At 44.2% G+C, this 21948-nt stretch overlaps 1 protein-coding gene across 1 annotated transcript in view; it reads left to right on the forward strand.

Moving 5' to 3' along the window:
* The first annotated feature begins 19973 nt into the window (after nucleotides 1–19973).
* IFT54 (intraflagellar transport 54) overlaps nucleotides 19974–21948 on the forward strand; it is an 85142-nt gene continuing 83167 nt past the window's right edge. The window contains exon 1 of the mRNA XM_089693172.1: nucleotides 19974–20245. Within this exon, the coding sequence (XP_089549298.1) occupies nucleotides 20123–20245 (123 nt within the window). The 5' untranslated portion in view covers nucleotides 19974–20122. The remainder of the gene's footprint in view (nucleotides 20246–21948) is intronic.

Genomic DNA, 21948 nt, shown 5'->3' on the forward strand with positions numbered 1-21948 from the left:
TGCCCACATTTCCTGCTGCCCGAAGATAAGCAGCCCTTGGAGGAGGTGTGTGTGTGTGTGTGGGGGGGGGGGGTAATCATACTGTGTGTGTGTGCAGTCCATACAATCTGAGAGAGAGAAGAGAAGGAGAGGAAAGAGAGAGGGGGGAGAGAGGGAAGAGAGATGGAGAGAGAGAGAGAAAGAAGAGAGGGAAAAGAGAGAAGAGAAAGAGACGGAAGAGAGACAGAGTAAGAAGAGAAGGAAGAGAGAAAGAGAGGGTGAGGGAAGAGAGAGAGGGGGGAGAGAGAGAGGGAAGTAAGAGAAAGAGATGAGAAAGAGAGAGAGGGGAGAGAGAGGGGGAAGAGAGAGAGGGGAGAGAGAGGGAGAGAGAGGGAAGAGAGAAGAGAGAGAGAAAGAGAGAGGGAAGACAAAGAGGGAAGAGAGAGAGGGGAGAGAAAGAGAGGGAGGAGAGAGAGGGGGGAGAGAAGAGATGGAGAGAAAGAGAGGGGGGAAGAGAAAGAGAGAGGAAATAGAGAGAGAGAAAGAGGGAGCGGTAAGAGAGAGACAGAAAGAGAGAGGGAAGAGAAAGAGAGAAGAGAGAGAAAGAGAGAAGAGAGAGGGAAGAGAAAAAGAGAGAGGGAAGAGAAAGAGGGAAGAGAAAGAGGGAAGAGAGAGAGAGATAAAGAGAGAGGGAAGAGAGGGAAGAGAGAAGAAAGAGGGAAGAGAGAGAGAAGATAAAGAGGGGGAGAGAGAGAGAATCATATATACATACACACACTTATTGAACTCTCTCGCTCTCTCATTGGGGGGGAAGGGGGGGGTCGCAAATTTTTTGTGTTGCCTAGGGCAGCACAAAATCTAAATACACCACTGGATCCATGGCTACACAAAACAGCGTCCTGCGCTCGAGGGCAAGGTAAAGCTCCACCCCCTCCCCCAAAGCCAGGGTGGGAAGTGGCACTTCAATGAGCCAACGGGAATGTATTGGTGGGTGTTAGAGGCACCGGCAGCTCCTGTGCTACTCGGTGTGCAGTGCAGCATGCCTCATGGTTAAAGATCTCTATGTGAAAAGAAGACACTGTCATACCTAGCTTTAGCGGTGAGCCTGGCAGTGTAAATTCAGTGTGTGAGTGCCCAATGCCCTGAGTGCAGAACAATTAACCCTTGCACAGTGCAGTAACATTCATTTAAAATTTAAAAACTTCATGCCACTGACTGCTGCTGACTGCCAAAAATCAACTGCATGGTACTGGTTTCTGCACTGCTGCCGGCCGCACATGTCACCAGCAACTGGCAGCACAGCAGGGACACCATGCAGTTGATTTCTGGCAGGATGCTTTGGGGGGGGGGATTGGACCCCCCTGACCCCCCCCCTTATCTATGTCCCTGATTCCAGTGTGGGCCTTTTATGACAAACGCTTTTCACCATTCCATTACTGGTGGCCTTAATATTTGGTAAGGTTCATCTGCACACATTAATAAATAAATAAACGTAATGCTGTGCTGCTAATATAAAGCATAAATACCAAATCATCAACCGATTAATTAAGAAAAAGCATCAAATATACATATATGTATGCATAAATCATATCAATAGAATAGAATAAAACACAATGTCCATAAAAGCAAGTCCGTGCAGTTTGAATTAGAGCAGTGAACGTGGTTAGAGTTTTGCATCAACTTCCTTCACAATTCCATAGGATTGCTCACGTGTTCATATAACCATCACCATCTTGCAGGTTGTATCGCTTTCTTTTTTCCTTTTTTCTGTTAGTTTAGAATAAACTTTGTGGGGACAGAGTCACTTTAAGGGTGCTAAATTTGAGGAATTGGTGCAGCCATGGGTTGGATGCATTGATCTCAGTATATGCATGTGAAAAGTTATCTCAGGTAGGTTGTTTAAAATTTTTAGGATTTGACAGTTGTATTTTAAATAACTCAAGACTTTTATTATTTTATAACATTTTCTGGAGTGTAAAAAGTACATTTTCTTGGCTAGGCACTTAACCACTTCATGTCCGGACACTTTCACCCACTCCCTGCCCAGGCCAATTTTCAGCTTTCAGTGCTATCACACTTTGAATGATAATTGCGTGGTCATGCAACATTATACTCGTATTAATTGTTTAGCATTTTTTTGAGACAGATAAAACTTTATTTTGGTGGTATTTATTCACCACTGGGATTTTTATTTTTTGCTATAAAAATGAAAAAGTCCAAATATTTTGAAAAAAAAAGTTTTTCTTATAAAATTTTGCAAATAAATAATCTTTCTTCATAAATCTTAGCCAGAATGTATTCAGCTATCTTTTTAGTAAAATAAAATAACCCAAATTAGTTTATACCCAAAAATTATAATTTTTTAAAAAAAAATTTTACATTTTTATTTTATTTTTTTTTTTGTTTTTTAGCATACCGTCACCCTGGCAGTACAGTATCACCATAGTGACACTGTACTACATGGGGGTGATGAAGATTTTTTTGTTTCACTGATTGCTTTTACACCCATAAAGGCTGTAAAAGCAATCATTTCTCCTTCTCTCTGGCTGCATTCTTGCAGCCATTGAGAAATACTGTGTGAGTTGTAATTGATCACAGCTTGTCACATGGTACAAGGCTGTTGTGAATAGCCTTGGACCATGTGACCTCTGTGATCATTCACAGATTTCACTAGTAGTAAGCAATGATGTCAAAATTGACATCTTGCTTACTAATATTCATACGATTACTGATTGACCAATCAGTGATCACATAATCAGGACTTCACACAGAGGTCCCGTACAGCAATAGGTGTTCCCAGGGAGTGCGCACAGGCAGGGAAGCGGGAGGACGTTTATAAATGGCCACCCGCTCCTGCACTGCTCCTGTCCGACCCATGTACACAAGCGGCCAGGCGAGAAGTGGTCAAAGTGGTTGTAAAACCAAAAAAGCTTTTTACTTTCATGCATTCTCTGCGTTAAGGTAAAAAAAATGTTCCAATAGCAGTGCCCCCAGGCCCCCTCCCTAACACTTACCTGAATCCTGTATCAATACAGCACTGTGCCCAGCTGCAAGTCTTCTCTCCTCTCTCCTCTCTCTCACAGGATTGGCTGAGAAGGGAGCAGCGGGAGCCATTGGCCTATGTGAAGTCTAAACGAATTGTACACTGGATTGCATCATACTCATGTACGGTACTTGAACTGTGGTGACAATATTGACTCTTGCTGATATATTGTATTTCGGAAACTTGTAATAAAACATTTTTTTTACTGATAAAAAAGTAAGTTTCACTTGTTTAGGCTGTAATTAGAGTCCAGATGTACTTCAGCTACCATGAATATGCTTCTTTTATTTTTGTAATCAGACTTTGTACATTCTGACCATTGAGCTTCCCATAAATGTATGCCTGTATCATAAATGTAAAGCCTCAGCACTTTGCTTCTAGAACAGTCATAATCTGTAAAGCAGAGTCTGCAGTAGTAATGTCTGACTTCAACGTAATACAAACATGTAAGTGGAAATGTACACAGGCAGAGAAGGTGTTTGGAAGATCCGTGTCATGCAAGAGGCAAGAGCAGAGGATAGGCACCCTCTAAAGACAGGCAATGCACCTGCATGTCCACACAAATGATTGCCACAGTCAGGGGCGGACTGACAACTCATGGGGCCCCCAGGCAATAGGGGATCATGGGGCCCCTGTGTCCTTGCTCAAACTCAAAAAAGCCTATGAAAAAAGTACCAGGGGCATCTCATGGGGCCCCCTACTGACCCTGGGCCCTCGGGCAGTGCCCAAGTTTCCATATAGTCAGTCCGCCCCTGGCCACAGTGCAGGCATCATCAGTGGTTCCCTGAGACCTAAAAGTTGTTTCAAGGATTCCTCTGTGTTACAATGGTTTGGAAAGGCTGATACTGAGTGGGTTTTGTATCAAAACACTTACTAACACTACCAGGTAGAATACATTATTCTGATGAAGGTGTTTAGATTAGATCGGGGTTCTCCAAATTTTCAGTATGAGGGCCACATTGTATTTTTTACAAAAATTGGTGGACCATAAAAACGTTTTTAGAAATTATTGAATGAATACGTTTCACTTGGATCTTTTTTGTAATCAGCAATATATGATTCAGAATAAAACAGAAAGTTCGTAAGAACCCCTACCCTCCTTCACATCAGAGTCCCCATAAAAGAGTCCCTCTTACACCAGGGTCCCCGTTTAAGTCTACCTTACATCTGAGTCCCCCCTTATGTATGGAATTGTCAATATTCCAATTGCACATGTTCCTGGAATAGACTATCATGTAATATGCGCTGCAGCAACTGCAAGCTGGATACTGGAACATGCACAGGACAGTAAATATTTGCTAGCACACCATGGAGTCCAAATGGTTTTTATTGAAGAAAAATCATAACAGTAGAGTGCAGCATTTTGGAGCTGTGCAGGACCCCTTCATTACATGCCTGACAAAGGAGTCCTGCACTTCTTCAAAACATTGCATTCTACTGTTATGATGTGATCTTTCTTCAATAACAAAAGCTGTTCAGATTTTGTCTGGAGATTTGTGGTGTACTGGCAAATATTTAAGCTTTGTCCTTAGGGTCCTCATCAGAATCCCTCCTTACATCTGGGTCCCCATCAGAGCCCCTCCTTACATCTGGGTCCCCATCAAAACCCTCCTTACATCTGAGTCCCAATCGGAATCCCTCCTTACATCTGGGTCCCCATCAGAGTCCCTCCTTACATCAGGGTCCTTATTAGAATCCCTCCATACATCAGCGTCCCCATCAGAGTCCCACCTTACATCAGCGTCCCCATCAGAGTCCCTCCTTACATCTAGGTCCACATCAGAGTCCCTCCTTACATCTGGTTCCACATCAGAGTCCCTCATTACATCTGGGTCCACATCAGAGTCCCTCCTTACATCAGCGTCCCCATCAGAGTCCCTCCTTACATCAGCGTCCCCATCAGAGTTCCTCCTTACATCTGGGTCCCTATCAGAGTCCCTCCTAACATCTGGGTCCCTATCAAAGTCTCCGCTTACATCATGCTGTTCAGTTTGTTTATTCATGATTTAGAGGTTGGAAACTTGAGCTCAGTTTAAGTGTTTCCTGAACCTATGCAGGGAAATAACTTTGTCACAGGATATGACATCATTACAGGAAGAGGTTGAGCAGCTACATGGCAGATAAGATTCAATATTGAGAAATGTAAAGTTAATTTGAGTGACAAAAATACAAATGCAAAATATACATTAGGAGGGGCTCCCCTGGGAGAATTGGTATGGAAAATGATCTGGGGGTGCTTGTAGATCACAGACTTAGCGATAGCATACAATGCCAAGCTGCAGCAAATAAAGCTAGCAAAATCCTGTCAAGCTGTAAAAAAAGGCATACATTAGAGTAAAATCAAATATGTTACCCCTTTACAAAACATTGATATCATGTTACACATGTATTGTTGTTTGTTTGCCTTTAAATAATTTTGTCTCTAGTTAACTCTATGGGTAGGGGATGCTCTATGTCAGGGGTGTCAAACTGGTGGCCCTCCAGCTGCTGCGAAACTACAAGTCCCATCATGCCTCTGCCTTTGGGAGTCATGCTTGTAACTGTCAGTCTTGCAGTGCCTCATGGGACTTGTAGTTTGACAACAGTTGGAAGGCTGCCAGTTGACACCCATGCTCTATGTAGTCAGTCCCACACATATTCTTCATGCTTAGTCTCCGTTAGTGTTGGGCTCGATGTTAGAGTTGAACATAAGTTTGACTCGAACATCGGCCATTTGTGTATTTGCCAAACACACGAACAGTAAGGGCATTTGGCAGGCTGTTTGCCCGGCGACCGCCCCACAATGCACTGTGCTCTCACAATGCATTGTGAGAGCCATGACTGGCCAAAGCAATACACCTGACCACAGGTCAGATGCAATGCTTTGGCCTATCACAGCACAATACACTGTGAGAGCCATGATTGGCCAAAGTCACGGCGACGTTGGCCAGTCATGGCTTATGGCTAAATCCACATCCCACACTATATCAGGCTGCTTACACAGCAGTCTTGTGTAGTGTGTTGCTGGATTTTAGTGGAGGGTTAGAAGTGTAGTGTAGAGTGGTGTTGTGAACAGAAGTGTAGTGGTGTCAGTGAAGTGTCAGTGTGGTTTACAGCACTTCTGCATCACCGCTGTTTCCATTTTTTTATCTGTTACATTTTTTTTTTAATATTTATTTTTTAAATTTTGCAACATCAGGTTTTGTTGCTGCGTCATTAGTGTTCCCCCTTCTGTGTCGCAGGTGTTACTCCTTCTGCATCAGCAGTAGTTCCTTTTTTTTTTATTTTCTTAATTTAAAAAAAAAAAACATTTATTTTTTTGCCGCAGCAGTAAAAATATTTAAGGCATAATTGTCATTCCCTCTTCTGTGTTGCAGGTATTCCTCCTTCTGCATCACCAGTGATTTTTTTTTTTTTACATTTATTTTGTTTACATTTTTATATGCAGCAGTAAAAAAAAAATTCTCTAGAATTGCTGGACCCCCCCCATTTTCTTTATTTAAAAAACAATAATAAAATGGTTTATAGTGCACCAAACGTTTGTAAAGCACAAAATTTTGAATTTGCGGAATGAGCTGTACCACAGTGGCAGCTTCCGTATTTTCTCGTAAGGCCATTCTAGCTCTGTACCATCATGTGGAAGGCAATGTTTTGGTCTTGTTGGACAGGGCAGTCATCAGCAAGGTCCAGCAGGCCTGGTCAAGGACATTACATTTCCTTCACGGCGCACTGGGTAACTCTGCTGGCAGCTGGGAAAGATGCAGGACAGGGTTCAGTGTTGGAGCTTGTTCCATCACCACACCTCCAAAAAGCTGGTGGTGATTCTGCTACATCTGTCTGCTCCAGGGGCAGACTGACCATTTGGAAACTCGGGCACTGCTCGAGGGCTCGGGGTCAGTAAAGGGCCCCATGAGATGCCCCTGGTACCTTTTTCATAGGCTTTTTTGAGTTTGGGCAAGGACACAGGGGCCCCATGATCAATTATTGCCCGGGGGCCCCATGAGTTGTCAGTCCGACCCTGGTCTGCTCCACCCCCTCCTCTTCCTCTATTGCCTCTTCTGCTGAATTGTCCTCTGAACCAGCAGTGTTCCCTAAGTATTCAAGGGGCTACGCAAGCAGTCAGGCTAAAAGATGCCATGCAAGGCTTCAGCTGGTCTGTCTAGGGGACAGGAGCAACACCAGGGCAGAGATTCTGTCAGCTCTGCAGGGGCAGGCTCAGAAGTGGTTGACGCCACAGCAGCTTGAGCCAGGAATGGTTCTATGCAACAATGGCACCAACTTTCACTCTGCCCTCCAACAGGGACACTTGACACATGTCCCATGGTTGGCACACGTCCTGAATTCGGTGGTGCAGGTGGTGGTGGTTTCTTGAACAGGTACCCAGGCTTACAAGATCTTCTGAGGCAGGCCATAAAAGTCTGTTGCCATTTCCGGTGGTCATACACGGCCAGTGTTCAGCTAACTAACGTTCAATGGGAATTCAACCTGCCCACCAACCGCCTCAATTGTGACATACCCACCAGGTGGAACTCAACATTGGCAATGCTGGGTGTAAGTTTAACTCTTGCTATTCCTTGTCTCCTGATCTCTGCAATGATATTTTAAGGGCCCCTGCGAGGGTTTTCACCGCTGTGTATTGTTTTTTTTTTGGTTTTTTTTGTTATTTTTTTTCAAAACCCTTAATAAAAAGATTTGGATAAACAATACTTGTTTTTTTTTTCTTTGCTGAAAAATGCATGTTTTACTAGGCGAGCATGTCTGTATTTTTGCTTGTTCTCACTAAACACGCCTTTAAATCTGCGCAAACCTAAAAACTGTGCAGTCAGTGCACTGCTCCTTCTAACCACTAGAGGGCTGTGGTTCACAAGAAAATCATTGAAACACTATCATTGCACCTATTTTACTGTAGACTGCTGCTGCAAAAAATTGTATCACATCAGGGAACTTGCTATATATGACATATAGCTGCATTTTTAAAAATCTGCAAGGAGTTAAGCTGTCCAGCCGCATATGTTACATAGTAGTGTAACTATTTATTATACTGCAACGTAATGTATACAATACACTATAGGGACCCCTAAATCTTCAACCTCCACTGTATAGACATTCCCGATTTTAACTGCTTTCATATTAATCTGACAAAATAAAACAGTTTCCAAACTATATAAAATATTATTCAAAATTATTTTGTAGCCAGCCTAGATAAATTAGAGAGCTCCCTTGGCTGTTACAGGGCCCTCCAGTAATTACATGGTCTACTTTAGAGTCTTTGATGTTTTGCTGCAGTTATGTCATTCTGATTCAAAAGCCTCTAGGAACTTATGTGTTTTCTTGCTTACGATATAACATTTTAGTCTACACATAAACTGTTAAATCGTGTTTCACATTGTTTTCACAACCTTATTAAAAGGGTTGGGTAGATTCTGAATGCTAGCAAAAACAATTTGAAGGGTAGGATTAAGTTTCCAAATTACCAAGGCATGGCTAGATATTTTATTCCCTACTAATCCAAGTAAAAGGGAAGCTTGAAACTAAGCGCCGAGAAGGAAATCACACCTTTTCATTGGATTTGGATGCCAGCAGAATCTTCATCAGAAATAAGCAGGAATGCCAAGTGTCTGAATGATCAGCAAAGGGCATCAACAACATCTCTTTATAATTCAATCTTTCTATTCCAAAAATTTTCTGAAGTGTACAGAAAATTGTATCAAACCATGGAAATTACTTTACGATCAATGCAAGTCTGTATCCATGATGTAACAATAATGGCATTTCATAGAACCTCTTCTTAGATATTTTTTTTTGTAACAAAGTAATCATACATTTTTACAGACTTCATCCAAATAGGTAATCAGAAATATATTTTAACTGTGATGGTTCAAGGTTATATAATGATTTGGCATAACATCTCTTTAAATGTGAATATACATCTGATATTTTATGAAGCTGCACTACAAAAGCTGTAAATATTTAAATCAACATAGCCATAGCTCCCAATGGTCTTTCAGTTGGAGGGACTGTTCCTCTTTGGGAAAAAAATATTATATTTACTGTCTGATGTACATGTCTTTAAAATATAAGACTATTTAAAGTAGAACTATAGGCAAAACTTTGTTTTTGCATTTTGAATAGCGTAAGGGATCGTCATTTCCCCAGTCAGTTTAGTTTTTGCCATCTGTGTCCCATTGGGGAGACTTCCTTTCACTTCCTGTCCCATAGTCAAAGCAGGAAGTGAGAGGAACTCCCTGCAAATTAAGGGAATTCCTAGGGGACCCTCAGGTCACCAGAACTAGTGTCCCCATTAGAATATTTCCCCTCTATTACTTTTCTGAGGACGATCCAAATATTGGGATTTTCATTTGCTTTCACTTTCCATGATAATGGTAAACAGGACAAATAGACAGGGTGAATCTCCCTAATGTGGGCACAGACAGCCATAACAACTGACGTGTTCTAATCCATCTCCACGCTGTCCAAAATAAAAAAAATATATATTTTGCTTTTATATGTACTTTAACTGCCATAGGTGTTTATATTGCACTTAAAATTTCCTCCTCTCTTCAACTCATTGCACTGGTTATATTTAGAAGCTAGTATACATGAGATGTAGTGGTGAAGAAAGCACCAGTGATTTTGAATGATATTGTTTGTGCTTTAATTCATGATCTGCATGACTGATGATGTGGCAAGAGTGTCTAAAAGGTGTCCCTGTGTCCCATCTCAGAAAGCTGAGAGGTATGTATTTGATACAGTAAATTTTTATTGTGGGTCTGTAACAGTCACATAATCTTGGGCTTCTGAACAGAGAGTCTAGTAACCAATTGTAAGTGTGTAACACCCTGCTGTTATTCAGGCTGCAGGATGTTAAAATAGACACAAGGTGGCAGTGTCCTGCAACTCAGTGGCACACACTCTGGTGAAAAGCTCTATGGATTTTGTAGGCTGAAACGCAGGACTTTGTTAGAAGGCAAGGGAGTACATATCCCAGGGGAGCTGGCGTGTGGGCAGAGGCAAATATATGTAGAAGCCTGGGAACCTGGGGACAGGAAGTGAGCTGGGAGAGAGTTGGAAAGAAGGTGTGAAGAAAAGGCTGTGTGGAACACAGGAGGACCAGGCTGCAGAGTGAGAGAGTGGAGCAAAAGGGAGCAATAGCTAACCATTTACATCACCCAAGAGTCTAGAGAATCACCCTGTCTTCCAGTGACCCAGAGTGCTACCGTCACGGACAAACTCTGCAGGAGGACCGCTGGGGGCCCCCATCAACAGAGAGACCACCAGAGACCCGGATGATGCCACAGATCGGATCAGAGAATCTCATTCTTCAACCAATTAAGTTATCACTGACATTCTCTTGAATCAGCCATTCTCTATCTAGTGATGGACATTGTTCACAAGCTACACATGTTGAGGCCCAGTTCACCCGGACTATTAGCAAACACATCTACAGCATAATCCAGTTATTAGAGCCTACTGCAGTGTCCACCCTCTTTGTGCATTTGGCCCATATTCATCAAGGGACACTTTCCATTGTTGCCATTTGCTATGGTGGCCTAAAGAGGGATCAACCTTTACCAACAAGTGCTTCTGCCCACTCCTCAAACCTCCTGTTTAAAATCTTCAACTCAGCTTGTGTATTAAAGGGGTACTGCCCAAGCTGAATATTACTTAAAGTGGTAGTACCTGTTCTTGCATTAATCCTTTAAGGAACTTCCACTTATTGCATCCAAGGAGATCTGAATTCTTGTAGTGCACCAACTTAGGCTTCAATGAGCATGCAGAAGAGCTTACACTGCAGTCAAAAGGAACATTAGTTTCCTGTTTTAAAGAGTTCTTTCTTTCTCTCAGAATTGAATATGGTCACCAGCTTCTGAGGGCCTAACGTGAGCTAGCCCTACTCTTTGGTAGTTTTTTTTCTACTGCTCACTGGGGAAGGAGACATCTCAGGGTTGAGGTCTTTTGGATCAAATTCTGAATTGCAGGACATATGAAACTGATTGAGATTTTTACTGTGTGTATTGACTTTGGCTTAAAAATTACTAAGTGTAATAACTGTTATTATTTGCACACCTGTTACTCTATGTTGCTTTACTGTGCTCACATTCAATTCCAATATAAACAAAACAGCAGTTCACTCTAAATTGTGCGTGAGTTTGTTTTCTGGTAATAATCAGAGAGTTTACTCTGGCCAGAAGTGCATGGTGGTGTCAGCAGGGGTTGGGCTGCAGAGTGGGGTAAACTGCAAAAGGGAGCCCAAAAAATAATCCAGCGACTCCTAAGGGGGTAGTGCTACAAGTGGATTAGTTATAAATTGGCTGTGCTGTATAAGAGACATAAACCAAAGGTATTAAAATGCTGCAAATGCATACATTGACTAATAGGATTGTAGGGGCATTAGACAAGAAAACAATTAACATGCAAAAGAAAGCATAAGAACACAGTATGTGTTTTGTAATATTAGATCTAAAAAGCAATATGATATCACAGATGTTCTTTTGATTCAGTGATATTACAGAAATTGTGGTGATTTAGTAGTTAGCAGAGTAGATAGGTGTCCACAATGTGAATTTGAAGAGAAGGCTTGAGTCTGGAGATTGAAAACACGAACACTCAGCTGCTTACAATCCCTCCTGTAGGCCTGTGTGCAGATAAGGGTGTACAACTTTAGACTTGTTGTCTGAAAAACCCAGCATGGAAGAAGGGGTCTGAGACTTGGAACTGTCTACAATCATTTCCATTTTCATATCAGAAGGAATATGTTTCATCTTAAAATCCAAAGTATTAGCTACAGGGAGATGAAACCTATCCCTTCTGATTGTATGCATTGTAGGCTATGTACAGATGCAAAATTGTATTTCCTAGCTGTACAGAGCTATCTTGAGACCAACAAGACAGTTATATGGCCTGTTTGCTGCAGCCATGTGGTGTGTGGGCTTCTTGTGGTTGGTAATGTTGGAAATCCTGATCCCGACCCAGCTATCAGAACTGGCTCGTCCATATAACTTATGGATACTTAGGGAGGCAAGAACATCTCCTTATAGCAGGTGACCTCTCCAAAGATGACTGGCCAAAGAAGATAGATCTGTTCCTCCTATTTGCCCTATAAACATTGTAGTCTGAAAAAAAAACATTTTATTTGTCTGGGAGAGTGTTCTAAAAGAAACAGCATTCCCATCAACAGGATAAAGCAATACTGGCCAATCACTAAAGTTTTTTTCCCTAGTTTTTTATGCAGCACCCTCCTAGCCGGGTGCTAGTAAAAAAGCAAATTTAGTTAGCTCTACTGTATTCAGTGGAATTTTTGGATTGTTCTTGCCTACTCTGAGTTCTGCAGCTGCAAGCTTGCCTGTCTCCCCTTGTCTTTCCAGAAATCTCTGGAAAATAGTGGGTGGAGAGGGTAGAACCTGAGCTAGCCCAGTATACAGCCTCAGCCAATCCCTGGTTAGGAAAGTGACCAGCAGGGGGCTGAGAGAGGTATATAGGGGCTGGAGCAGAGAGTAGCAGGGTCCTTCACCTGCTGGAGATTGACCACCCTGGAAGTGCTACTAAACTTTCCAAGGCCTAGAAGAAGCTTTAAGAAGTCCTGGATAATTCTAGCTCACCAAGGATCACCCCCAAAGACACAGGAACAGCAGGGCAACATCCAAAGTGGGTCCTCCTTGGATATTTTTGTGCCAATGTCAGCTGAGGCTAGAAGAAGGTCTTCAGATTTCCTGGATCACAGTGGGTAGGCCATAGAGACAGACTGTTGCTTGTACACCCCTTTTTGTTAGAGAGACTGTTCCAGACCTGCTGGCAGAGCTTCTCCCATGGTAGATGCCCCCCTGTGCTAAGCTGTTGCTACTTTTTATGCAGAAAACTCTGCTTTACTTCAGTTACCCATTTCAAGATAGTGTCTTTATATAAGTTATTTACTTCTGGACATCCCAAAGCTTTTCCCAATCCCCATTCCAGTTCTTCAAAAAACAAAAACAAGACACTATTTGCCTGATTACTGTCTGAAGACTGAGATTTAATGCACCTTGCTGAAAATACCCTGTGTCTGGCTGCTTGCTGCAATAATGAATCAGAACCTGGGTTAACAGCGGGACCATATCAGGAGATCTGCGCTACATTTTTTATAGCATAAAGCCAATGTCATTTTCTTTCATCTTTACTTCTGTACATAATTCTATGCACTGCCTGCCCAGGGATTGATACGTGCCTGTATGAGGAGTCTGAGATGACAAGGGGGACCTCTTGCACAATTCCCATTCAAACAACCATGGAAATAGAAGCAAAGTCTGCAAGGGCAATGGAAGGGCACAAGTGCCAGGATGCAAAAACTAAAGACAGGAATTTGAGAGAGCTGGTCTCTGGAAAGCAGGAGTTCAGATGGTAGTACACCAAGTTCAGTTATGAGTCAAGTCACAAGCCAGGTTCAGTAACAGCCAAGCGAGAAGGCTGGCAAAAATACACAGATCCAGAAAGCAGGTAGCACAACACAACGTCTCCTCTCTGGCTTGTTCATCTAATGTTTTACATCCTCTTGCTGGTTCCTTAAAGAAAGTTGCTATGGGCAACTGCCATGCAGGTTGTTATAAGGGATCCCGCTAGAGAAACCCCACAGGTAGTGCTACACCCATGAGAGCCAATGACTTTGGGTCACACCTTTACTTCATGCATAGCCAGGCAACACTCATTTTCCACTTATATCCAGACACAAGAAACAGTCCACGAGCTTGGTTTTTAGTTTTATTAGGGAATTTAACTTGGATAGGATAAAGGGGTTATGGGATGTCCAACTTGATTGCAGAATAACAATTGAGGGCAAGTTCCTTCTCTGGAAAATGCTACAAAAATGTCAGATGAATCATTGTGGTCCAGCCGCAACCCTGACAGTCTGTAACAAAATAAACAACATGCAGGAGCTCCGAGTTCCCTTGAATGGATTCTTAGCAGAGTCCCAGTTTGTAGGAGCTCTAAGTCCCCTAAGTAGACAAAATACCATGCCACCTGGCTACGGTATCTGATCCCAGGACAAGGGATTGGGTAAGCTATGCACTGTCCCCTGAAGACTTACCAGGAACCTGCATCCCCAGTGGACTGCAGGGCAGTGGAGCTCCCTTTCTCAGCTTTCCTCTTTCAGCTTCCTCAGATTCCAGCCTGAAGGCAGGCCCCCCCCCCCGTTCTCCGGGCCTCCTCCCAGACTACACAGCAGCACATCTCTTTTCTGCAGGCGTGTGTTGGATTGGCACAATTGGACCAACGCGCGTCTGCAAAAAAACTGAAAAGTCTCCCGGACTCCAACCTCCCCTCACAGCTGGTCCAACGCACGCCTGCAGGAAAGAGAAAAGTCTACCAGCCTCCAACCTCCCCTCACCTCCAGTCCAATGCACGTCTGCAGAAAAGAGAAGTCTACTGACCTCCAACGTCCCCTCACAGCCGGTCCAACGCACGCCTGCAGAAAGAGAAAAGTCTCCCGGCCTCCAACTTCCCTCCCAGCCGGTCCAACACACACCTGCAGAAAAAAGAAAAGTCTCCCGGCCTCCAGCCTCCCATCACAGCCGGTCCAATGCACACCTGCAGAAAAGAGAAAAGTCTACTGGCCTCCAACCTCCTCAACGCACACCTGCAGAAAAGAGAAACGTCTACCAGCCTCCAACCTCCCCTCACAGCCGGTCCAACACATGCCTGCATAAAAGAGAAAAGTCTCTCGGCCTCCAACCTCCCCTCACAGCTGGTCCAACACATGCCTGAAGAAAAGTGAAAAGTCTACCAGCATCCAACCTCCCCTCACAGCCAGTCCAGCGCACGCCTGCAGAAAAGACACCTTTTATAGCACTCCTGTTGGTGAAGAGAGCTGGTGGTATTCCTCTCTTGGGTGCTGCAAAAAAACCAAAAAACTACTTGTCTCCAACCTCCACTCACAGCCGGTCCAACGCATGCCTGCCGAAAAGAGAAAAGTCTACTGGCCTTCAACCTCCCCTCACAGCAGGTCCAACGCACGCCTGCAGAAAAAAGTCTACCGGCCTCCAGCCTCCCAAACACACGCCTGAAGAAAAGAGAAAAGTCTACCTGCCTCCAACCTCCCTTCACAGCCGGTCCAACGCACGCCTGGAGAAAAGGCACTTTTTATAGCGCTCCTGTTGGTGATGACAGCTGGTGGTATTCCTCTCTTGCATGCCGATGGGAATTCTATAATAAACCTGTTTCTTCCATTTGCGAATGATTGCACCAACTGTTGTCACCTTCTCACCAAGCTGCAATAGTTTGGTAGCCCAGTCCAGCCTTGTGTAGGTCTAGAATCTTGTCCCTGACATCCTTGGACAGCTCTTTGGTTTTTGCCATGGTGGAAAGTTTAAAATCTGATTGTTTGATTGCTCCTGTGGACAGGTGCCTATTATACAGGTAACAAAATGAGATTAGCAGCACTCCCTTTAAGAGACTGCTTCTAATCTCAGCTTGTTACCTGTATGAAAGACACCAGGTAGCCAGAAATCCTACTGAATGATAGGGGATCAAATACTTATTTCCGTCATGAACATGCAAATCAGTGCATAATTTGTTAGACATGCATTTCTTTTGAATTTTTGTAGCTATTCTGTCTCTCAGTGTTACAATACACCTACCATTTGATTTTTAGACTGATCATTTATTTGTGAGTGGGCAAACATTCAAAATCAGCAGGAGATCAAATACTTATTTCCTTCACTGTAAATGTCTACACCTATAGCAAGGGCATTATTCAACTTTAGTCAGAACTGCACAGTTTGTTTTTATCTACAGACGCCTCTTGTCTGCATAGAAAGTTTTGGTAAAGGTTAACTAACCCTTTAATCTTTTATCTGTTGTGCTTTCATCAAGGGCCCCAACTTTGCCAAATTTTTTTTTCTTCTTTATCATCATTCACTGGCCAATGTGAATAATCTGGGACTGTTATGGCAAGTTGGGACTGTCTTTATATACTGGTGCTAGGTAAATGCAGTTCAGATCTGTTAAAGCGGAACTAAACCCATCGACTTAAAGTGGAGTTCCACCCATTTTTTCATGTTCCTTGCAACACAATGCTCATCCGCAGAACAGTCTGTAAAGGCAATTATTTAAATTTTTTTTTCCTTCTAAATACTTTATTTTCCTATTGGAGTCTGCACTTCCAGTCCTGGCCGCCTAGGCAATTACGTCATTAGGCGATTCCCTACGGCTCCTGGGATATCGCTGTCATCTATCTCAGGAACCTTCAGACAGCACTTGCCTTCCTTCTGGGTTCTGTGTTAATTGACAGGTTGCCATAACAACAGGGTGGGAACTCCTGCTGCCACCGCCATTGTTTTGGCAACCTGTAAGCAACACAGTGCGCCGCAGTGTCCTTACTGCGTAGGCGCAAAATCGGGAGGTGCATGCTGGGTAGTCAACTGCACGGAATCCCAGAAGCAAGTAGTAGCGGGCTTCAGATGCCCACACTAGTAATGGCCGCTGCCTGTCTGCTGGGATCCTGCGATGAATGTCATATTTCCAAGTAAGAAGAAGAAATACACTTATAACAGTATTCTTTTTATATTGTGCAACTAAAGAGAATCACAGGGGTGCCTTTTGTAGAAAACTGCCAAGGTGATTGGATCTCCGCTTTAACAGCTTAAAAAAACAGTTACATTCCCGACAAGCCAGGAATGCTAACTGCCACATTTGCTTGTGCTCTCCACCAAACTGTCAAACCATCAAATGAATGGTGTCATGACTGATCGCATGTGCAGCACCATGGCAGTTGCAGATCAAACAAATGTAAGATGGCAGTTTCCTTGGCTGAAAAGGACAGAGAGTTTGGTTACTCTTTAATTACTGTTACTCAGAATACTACAGGTGTTTAACCATATCCCTCAGAGTAGCAGTAATGTCTTGTTATGTTTATAAATGTACACTTGCTAATCCTCTCTCCTTTTAGGCTATTCTTGGGCTAATAAATTCTTTGAAATACTTCATAGTGTGTCAGTAAGTGTTGGGTGAGTGATGTGTGTCATCTTCAGGTGTGCAAAGAGATCACAAAATGATTCAGCGGCTTTTCTGGAGTAGTGCTAAATCTATATGGCCAGCAACCCTACTCATGACATCACTAAACAAGGGGCAGATCCCAAGGGGCACTAACACCTGCCAATACACACATGGAGTGTTGTCACCCTAGGATGGAAAGCTGCTTGGGAATCTATTAGGCCCCTTTCACATAAACATTCCAATTGGGTCTGCCTGTCCGTTTTTTAGGTGGACCCAATCAGAACCTCCATTCTCCTCCATGGAGAGGCGGGTATAAATTGACATGTGTCTGTTTACACCCGTCTAGATCTAATACGATCTGCTAAAAAAACAACGGATGGGGATTGTTCCCTTTCCATCCAGTGGATCGGATGGTAGTCGGGTGCAGATGAACAGGAAGTTGGTTTACAGGGGCTATGTCCGCATCTGCTCTGCATAATTTTTTTTTTTTTTAGTTGTTGCAGAAACCAGTGACAACTGTGTAAACAAACAAATTTTTCTTGCCTGAAAATGGACATAAACAGAACGGATGTAAATGGACGGCATCCGTTCACGTCCATTCCATTCCAACTGATCTGGATGTTGGTTGTTCCGTTTAACCACTTGCCCTCCAGAGGATTTACTCCCCTTCATGACCAGGCCATTTTTTGCTGTTCGGCACTGCGCTATTTCAACTGGTAATTGTGCGGTTGTGCAATGCTGTACCCAAACAAAATGTATGTTCTTTTTTCACACAAATAGAGCTTTCTTTTTGATGGTATTTGATCGCGGTTATTAATTTTTGCGCTATAAACAAAAAAAGACTGCAAATTTTGGAAAAAAAGCAATATTTTTTACTTGGTTATAAAATATATCCAATAAACTCAAAGTTAGTCATATATTTAGGCTAAAATATATTCTGCTACATGTCTTTTGGTAAAAAAAATTTTTTATACGTGTATATTAATTGGTTTGTGTGAAAGTTATAGCGTATCTATATTGGAATTTAAGCAGCTTTTACTTTCTGACTGCCTATCACATTTCTTGAGGTGCTAAAATGCCAGGGCAGTACAACCCCCCCCCCCCAACCCCCCAAAATGACTGTTTTTTGGAAAGTAGACACCCCAAGGATTTTGCAAAGAGGCATGTTGAGTCCATGGAACATTTTATTTGTTTGCCACAAATTTTTTGAATGACAATTATTTATTATTTTTTTTTACACATAGTTGTCACTTTAATGATATATTGCTCATGCATGCCATGGGTATATGTGAAATAACACCCCAAAACCAGGGGCGGACTGACCATTTGGAAACTTGGGCACTGCCCGAGGGCCCGGGGTCAGTAGGGGGCCCCATGAGATGCCCCTGGTACCTTTTTCATAGGCTTTTTAGAGTCTGTGAAAGGACACATGGGCCCCATGATCCCCTATTGCTCGGGGGCCCCATGAGTTGTCAGTCCGCCCCTGCCCAAAACACATCTGCATATGGGGATACCACATGTGGGAGACTTTTTGGCAGCCTAGCTACATACAAGCCCCCAAAATCCAATGACCACCTCCAAGCTTTCAAAGGCCATATTTCCTCATATCACTTCCCCACTACCTATCACAGTTTTGAAGGCTCTAAAATGCCAGGTTAGTACAACCCCCCCCCCCCCCCATGACCTCTTTTTGTAAAGTAGACACCCCAAGGAATTTGATAAGAGGCATGGTGAGTATGAAAAAGAAAAAAATTACTTTTTTGTTTTCTTTCTTCGTTTTCCAAAAACATGTGGCAACAAATGAGATCTGCAAAACACTCACCATGCCTCTTAGCAAATACCTTGGAGTGTCTGTTTTCCAAAAAGGGGTCATTTGGAGGGGTTGCTGCTACTATCCTGGCATTTCCTAGATTGTAAGCTCCAAGGAGCAGGGCCCTCCAATCCCTCTTGTATTGAACGGTATTGTTACTGTACTGTCTCCCTCCATAACGTAAAGCACTGAGCAAACTGTTGGCACTATACAAGTCCTGTATAATAATAATAATAATAATTTCAGGGCCAACATTAGAAGCTTATGCCACACATCACCCACTCTTGAAGACCAAGCCTTTTCTGACACTTTTTGTTCACATGAAAAAAAAATTTTTGAGGGGTACGTCGCTTTGCCTGTAGCTGCCGCTTTGCCGCAGTACATTGTGGGCGGGCGGGAAGTGGTTAAGAAAACATAACTGAAAGATGTAAACAAATGATCATCTGTTTGTGCACAGAAATGAATTATCAGTAGACAGATGAAAACCGGACAGACAGAACATCCGTGTGAAAGGAACCTTAACCCCATCCTGACGCTGCTCCCGGCCATTTAGGAGGTGGATATGGGCTTTCCAATCATGTGACCGCTGTGTGCTTTCCGGTACCTGCTGGAAACTCTGCTGGGTATATTTACACATGGTACGCATATATGCAGCCTCTTGGCGGTAAAGCCCACCCGCTGAGAAGCCGCATATGTGTATGGCCAGTGGGAAGAGATTAAAATGTAACTTCACACCAAAGGGAGGCTCCATTTTTTTCAGTCCTCCTCCTCCAACCAGGATCATTCACAAATCACAGCACGGCTCACACATGCACAGAACTGATTTGGGTGAGGATGGCGCTGGATCCCTGGACAGGTAAGTGTCCTTTTCATAAAAGTCAGCAGCTACAGTGTCTGTAGCTTCTGACTTCTATATGTTTTCATACAAGGTGAAGATCCTCTACAACACAGCAATTGGGGGGTAATACTGATTTGTAGGTTCTCTTCCATGCAATAAAGACATAAGCAGATACAGAATGACTGAGCAGTATCCCACCATCACAACAGGCTGGTGTTCTGACAGAATGACGTCACTCGCCTATCTAGACTGTATAGCCTGGTCCCACCCCTGGTTGTGTTGCCGTCCGTTTCCATGGTGGCGGACGCTTGGTAACGGCGGAGGCGGTGCATGCGCACAACTGCATTCGAAAGGGATTGTGGGAAGGGAAGAACTGGCCGGTGCTGAGAACACAGTAACCGAGCCCTGGAGACGGTTGTCAACGAGGAGCGGGAGTCGGTGAAGCAAGCCTGGGAGTAGAGAGGTCGCTCCGCCGTACCTCTGCCGGTTCACAGGCCCGGTCTCCGGGATGGAGGCCGCGGTGATCCGGCGCACACAGGACATTCTGGGGAAGGTGATCAGGAAGCCCCCGCTCACCGATAAACTGCTGGGCAAGCCGCCTTTCCGTTACCTGCATGACATTCTGACCGAGGTGAGAGCCGGGCGACCGGACAACTTTCTTCTAGAACCAGCAGTGTCAGAATGGTGTGCTGGGATTTGTAGTGCTTCTATAGAGAGAGCCAAGGGTTGCCTGGACTCTTCTCTATGTAGGCACAGCCATATGGAGCCGGGAGGGACAGGAGCCATATGGAGCCGGGAGGGACGGGAGCCATATGGACCACCTGATACTGAACTAGAAAAATCCTATCTAAGTATGTATTCCTAAAGCAGACCTTCAGTGGAGTGGCTCCGCCCCCTGGTGCCACCATTTTGGCGTGTGCCTATGGGCTCTGCCCAGCCTTCAGGTCCTGTCGGTGTATCTGCACTCAAGGCGGGAAAATGCTGCACACGAGCAAAGACAAGGAAGGTCTCCGGCTTAGTGGTCTTTGTGCGTGCGTGGGTACTGGGATCAGAGCCCTGCGGCACATCTGCACACACATCGGGGGCAGGTACAAAGTCTCACCTAGGCAAACCAAACAGAAGTACTTAAAGCGGAACTAAACTCAGCGATTTAAAAAAAAAAAACAACAGTTACATTTCCGGAACGTGCCGGGAATGCCAACTGTCACATTTGCTTGTGCTCTCAACCTAACTGGCAAACCATCAAATGGCTGGTGTCATACCTGATCACATGTGCAGTATCACGTGTTGCCACCTCATCCCTTTAAAACTGAACACATTGATTATACAGGTTCTGAGGATAATTTAACCCCCCTGGCGGTATTCCCGAGTGTAGCTCGGGGTTAACTTTCAGTACCAAAAGCGGTAACCCAGAGCTACACCCGTGATTACCCTGCAGCATTGCTCTGGGATCTCTCAAGCACTTACCTTGTCCTGCGCTCCCGCGATGTCCCCTCTGCAGCATTGCTCTGGGATCTCTCAAGCACTTACCTTGTCCTGCGCTCCCGCGATGTCCCCCTGCAGCATTGCTCTGGGATCTCTCAAGCACATACCTTGTCCTGTGCTCCCGCGATGTCCCCCTGCAGCATTACTCTGGGATCTCTCAAGCACTTACCTTGTCTTGCGCTCCCGCAATGTCCCCCCTGCAGCATTGCTCTGGGATCTCTCAAGCACTTACCTTGTCCTGTGCTCCCGCGATGTCCCCCCTGCAGCATTGCTCTGGGATCTCTCAAGCACTTACCTTGTCCTGTGCTCCCGCGATGTCCCCCCTGCAGCATTACTCTGGGATCTCTCAAGCACCCACCTTGTCCTGCGCTCCCGCGATGTCCCCCCTGCAGCATTGCTCTGGGATCTCTCAAGTACTTGTCCTGTGCTCCCGCGATGTCCCCCCTGCAGCATTGCTCTGGGATCTCTCAAGCACTTAGCTTGTCCTGTGCTCCCGCGATGTCCCCCCTGCAGCATTGCTCTGGGATCTCTCAAGCTCTTACCTTGTCCTGCGCTCCCGCGATGTCCCCCCTGCAGCATTGCTCTGGGATCTCTCAAGCTCTTACCTTGTCCTGCGCTCTTGCGATGTCCCCCCTGCAGCGTCTCTGGCTATCTCCTCTGGCCAATGCCGACGTCAGGACGTACGGGGGCTTGAACTGACAGGAAATTCAAAAATGTAAAAATGTGACATTCACTCAATACTCTAAAATCTGATAGTATAACATTACTGTATCAAACCATTTCACATACATTTTGTCCCGAGTGCTTTGTCCAGTGCCCTGCCTGCATTTTTTTTTCTTTCTGCCTGGA

The sequence above is a fragment of the Staurois parvus genome, unplaced genomic scaffold, assembly GCF_062004578.1.
Source record: "Staurois parvus isolate SC_StPar_1 unplaced genomic scaffold, SC_StPar_1.0 ptg000616l, whole genome shotgun sequence".
In the NCBI taxonomy this organism is placed as follows: domain Eukaryota; kingdom Metazoa; phylum Chordata; class Amphibia; order Anura; family Ranidae; genus Staurois; species Staurois parvus.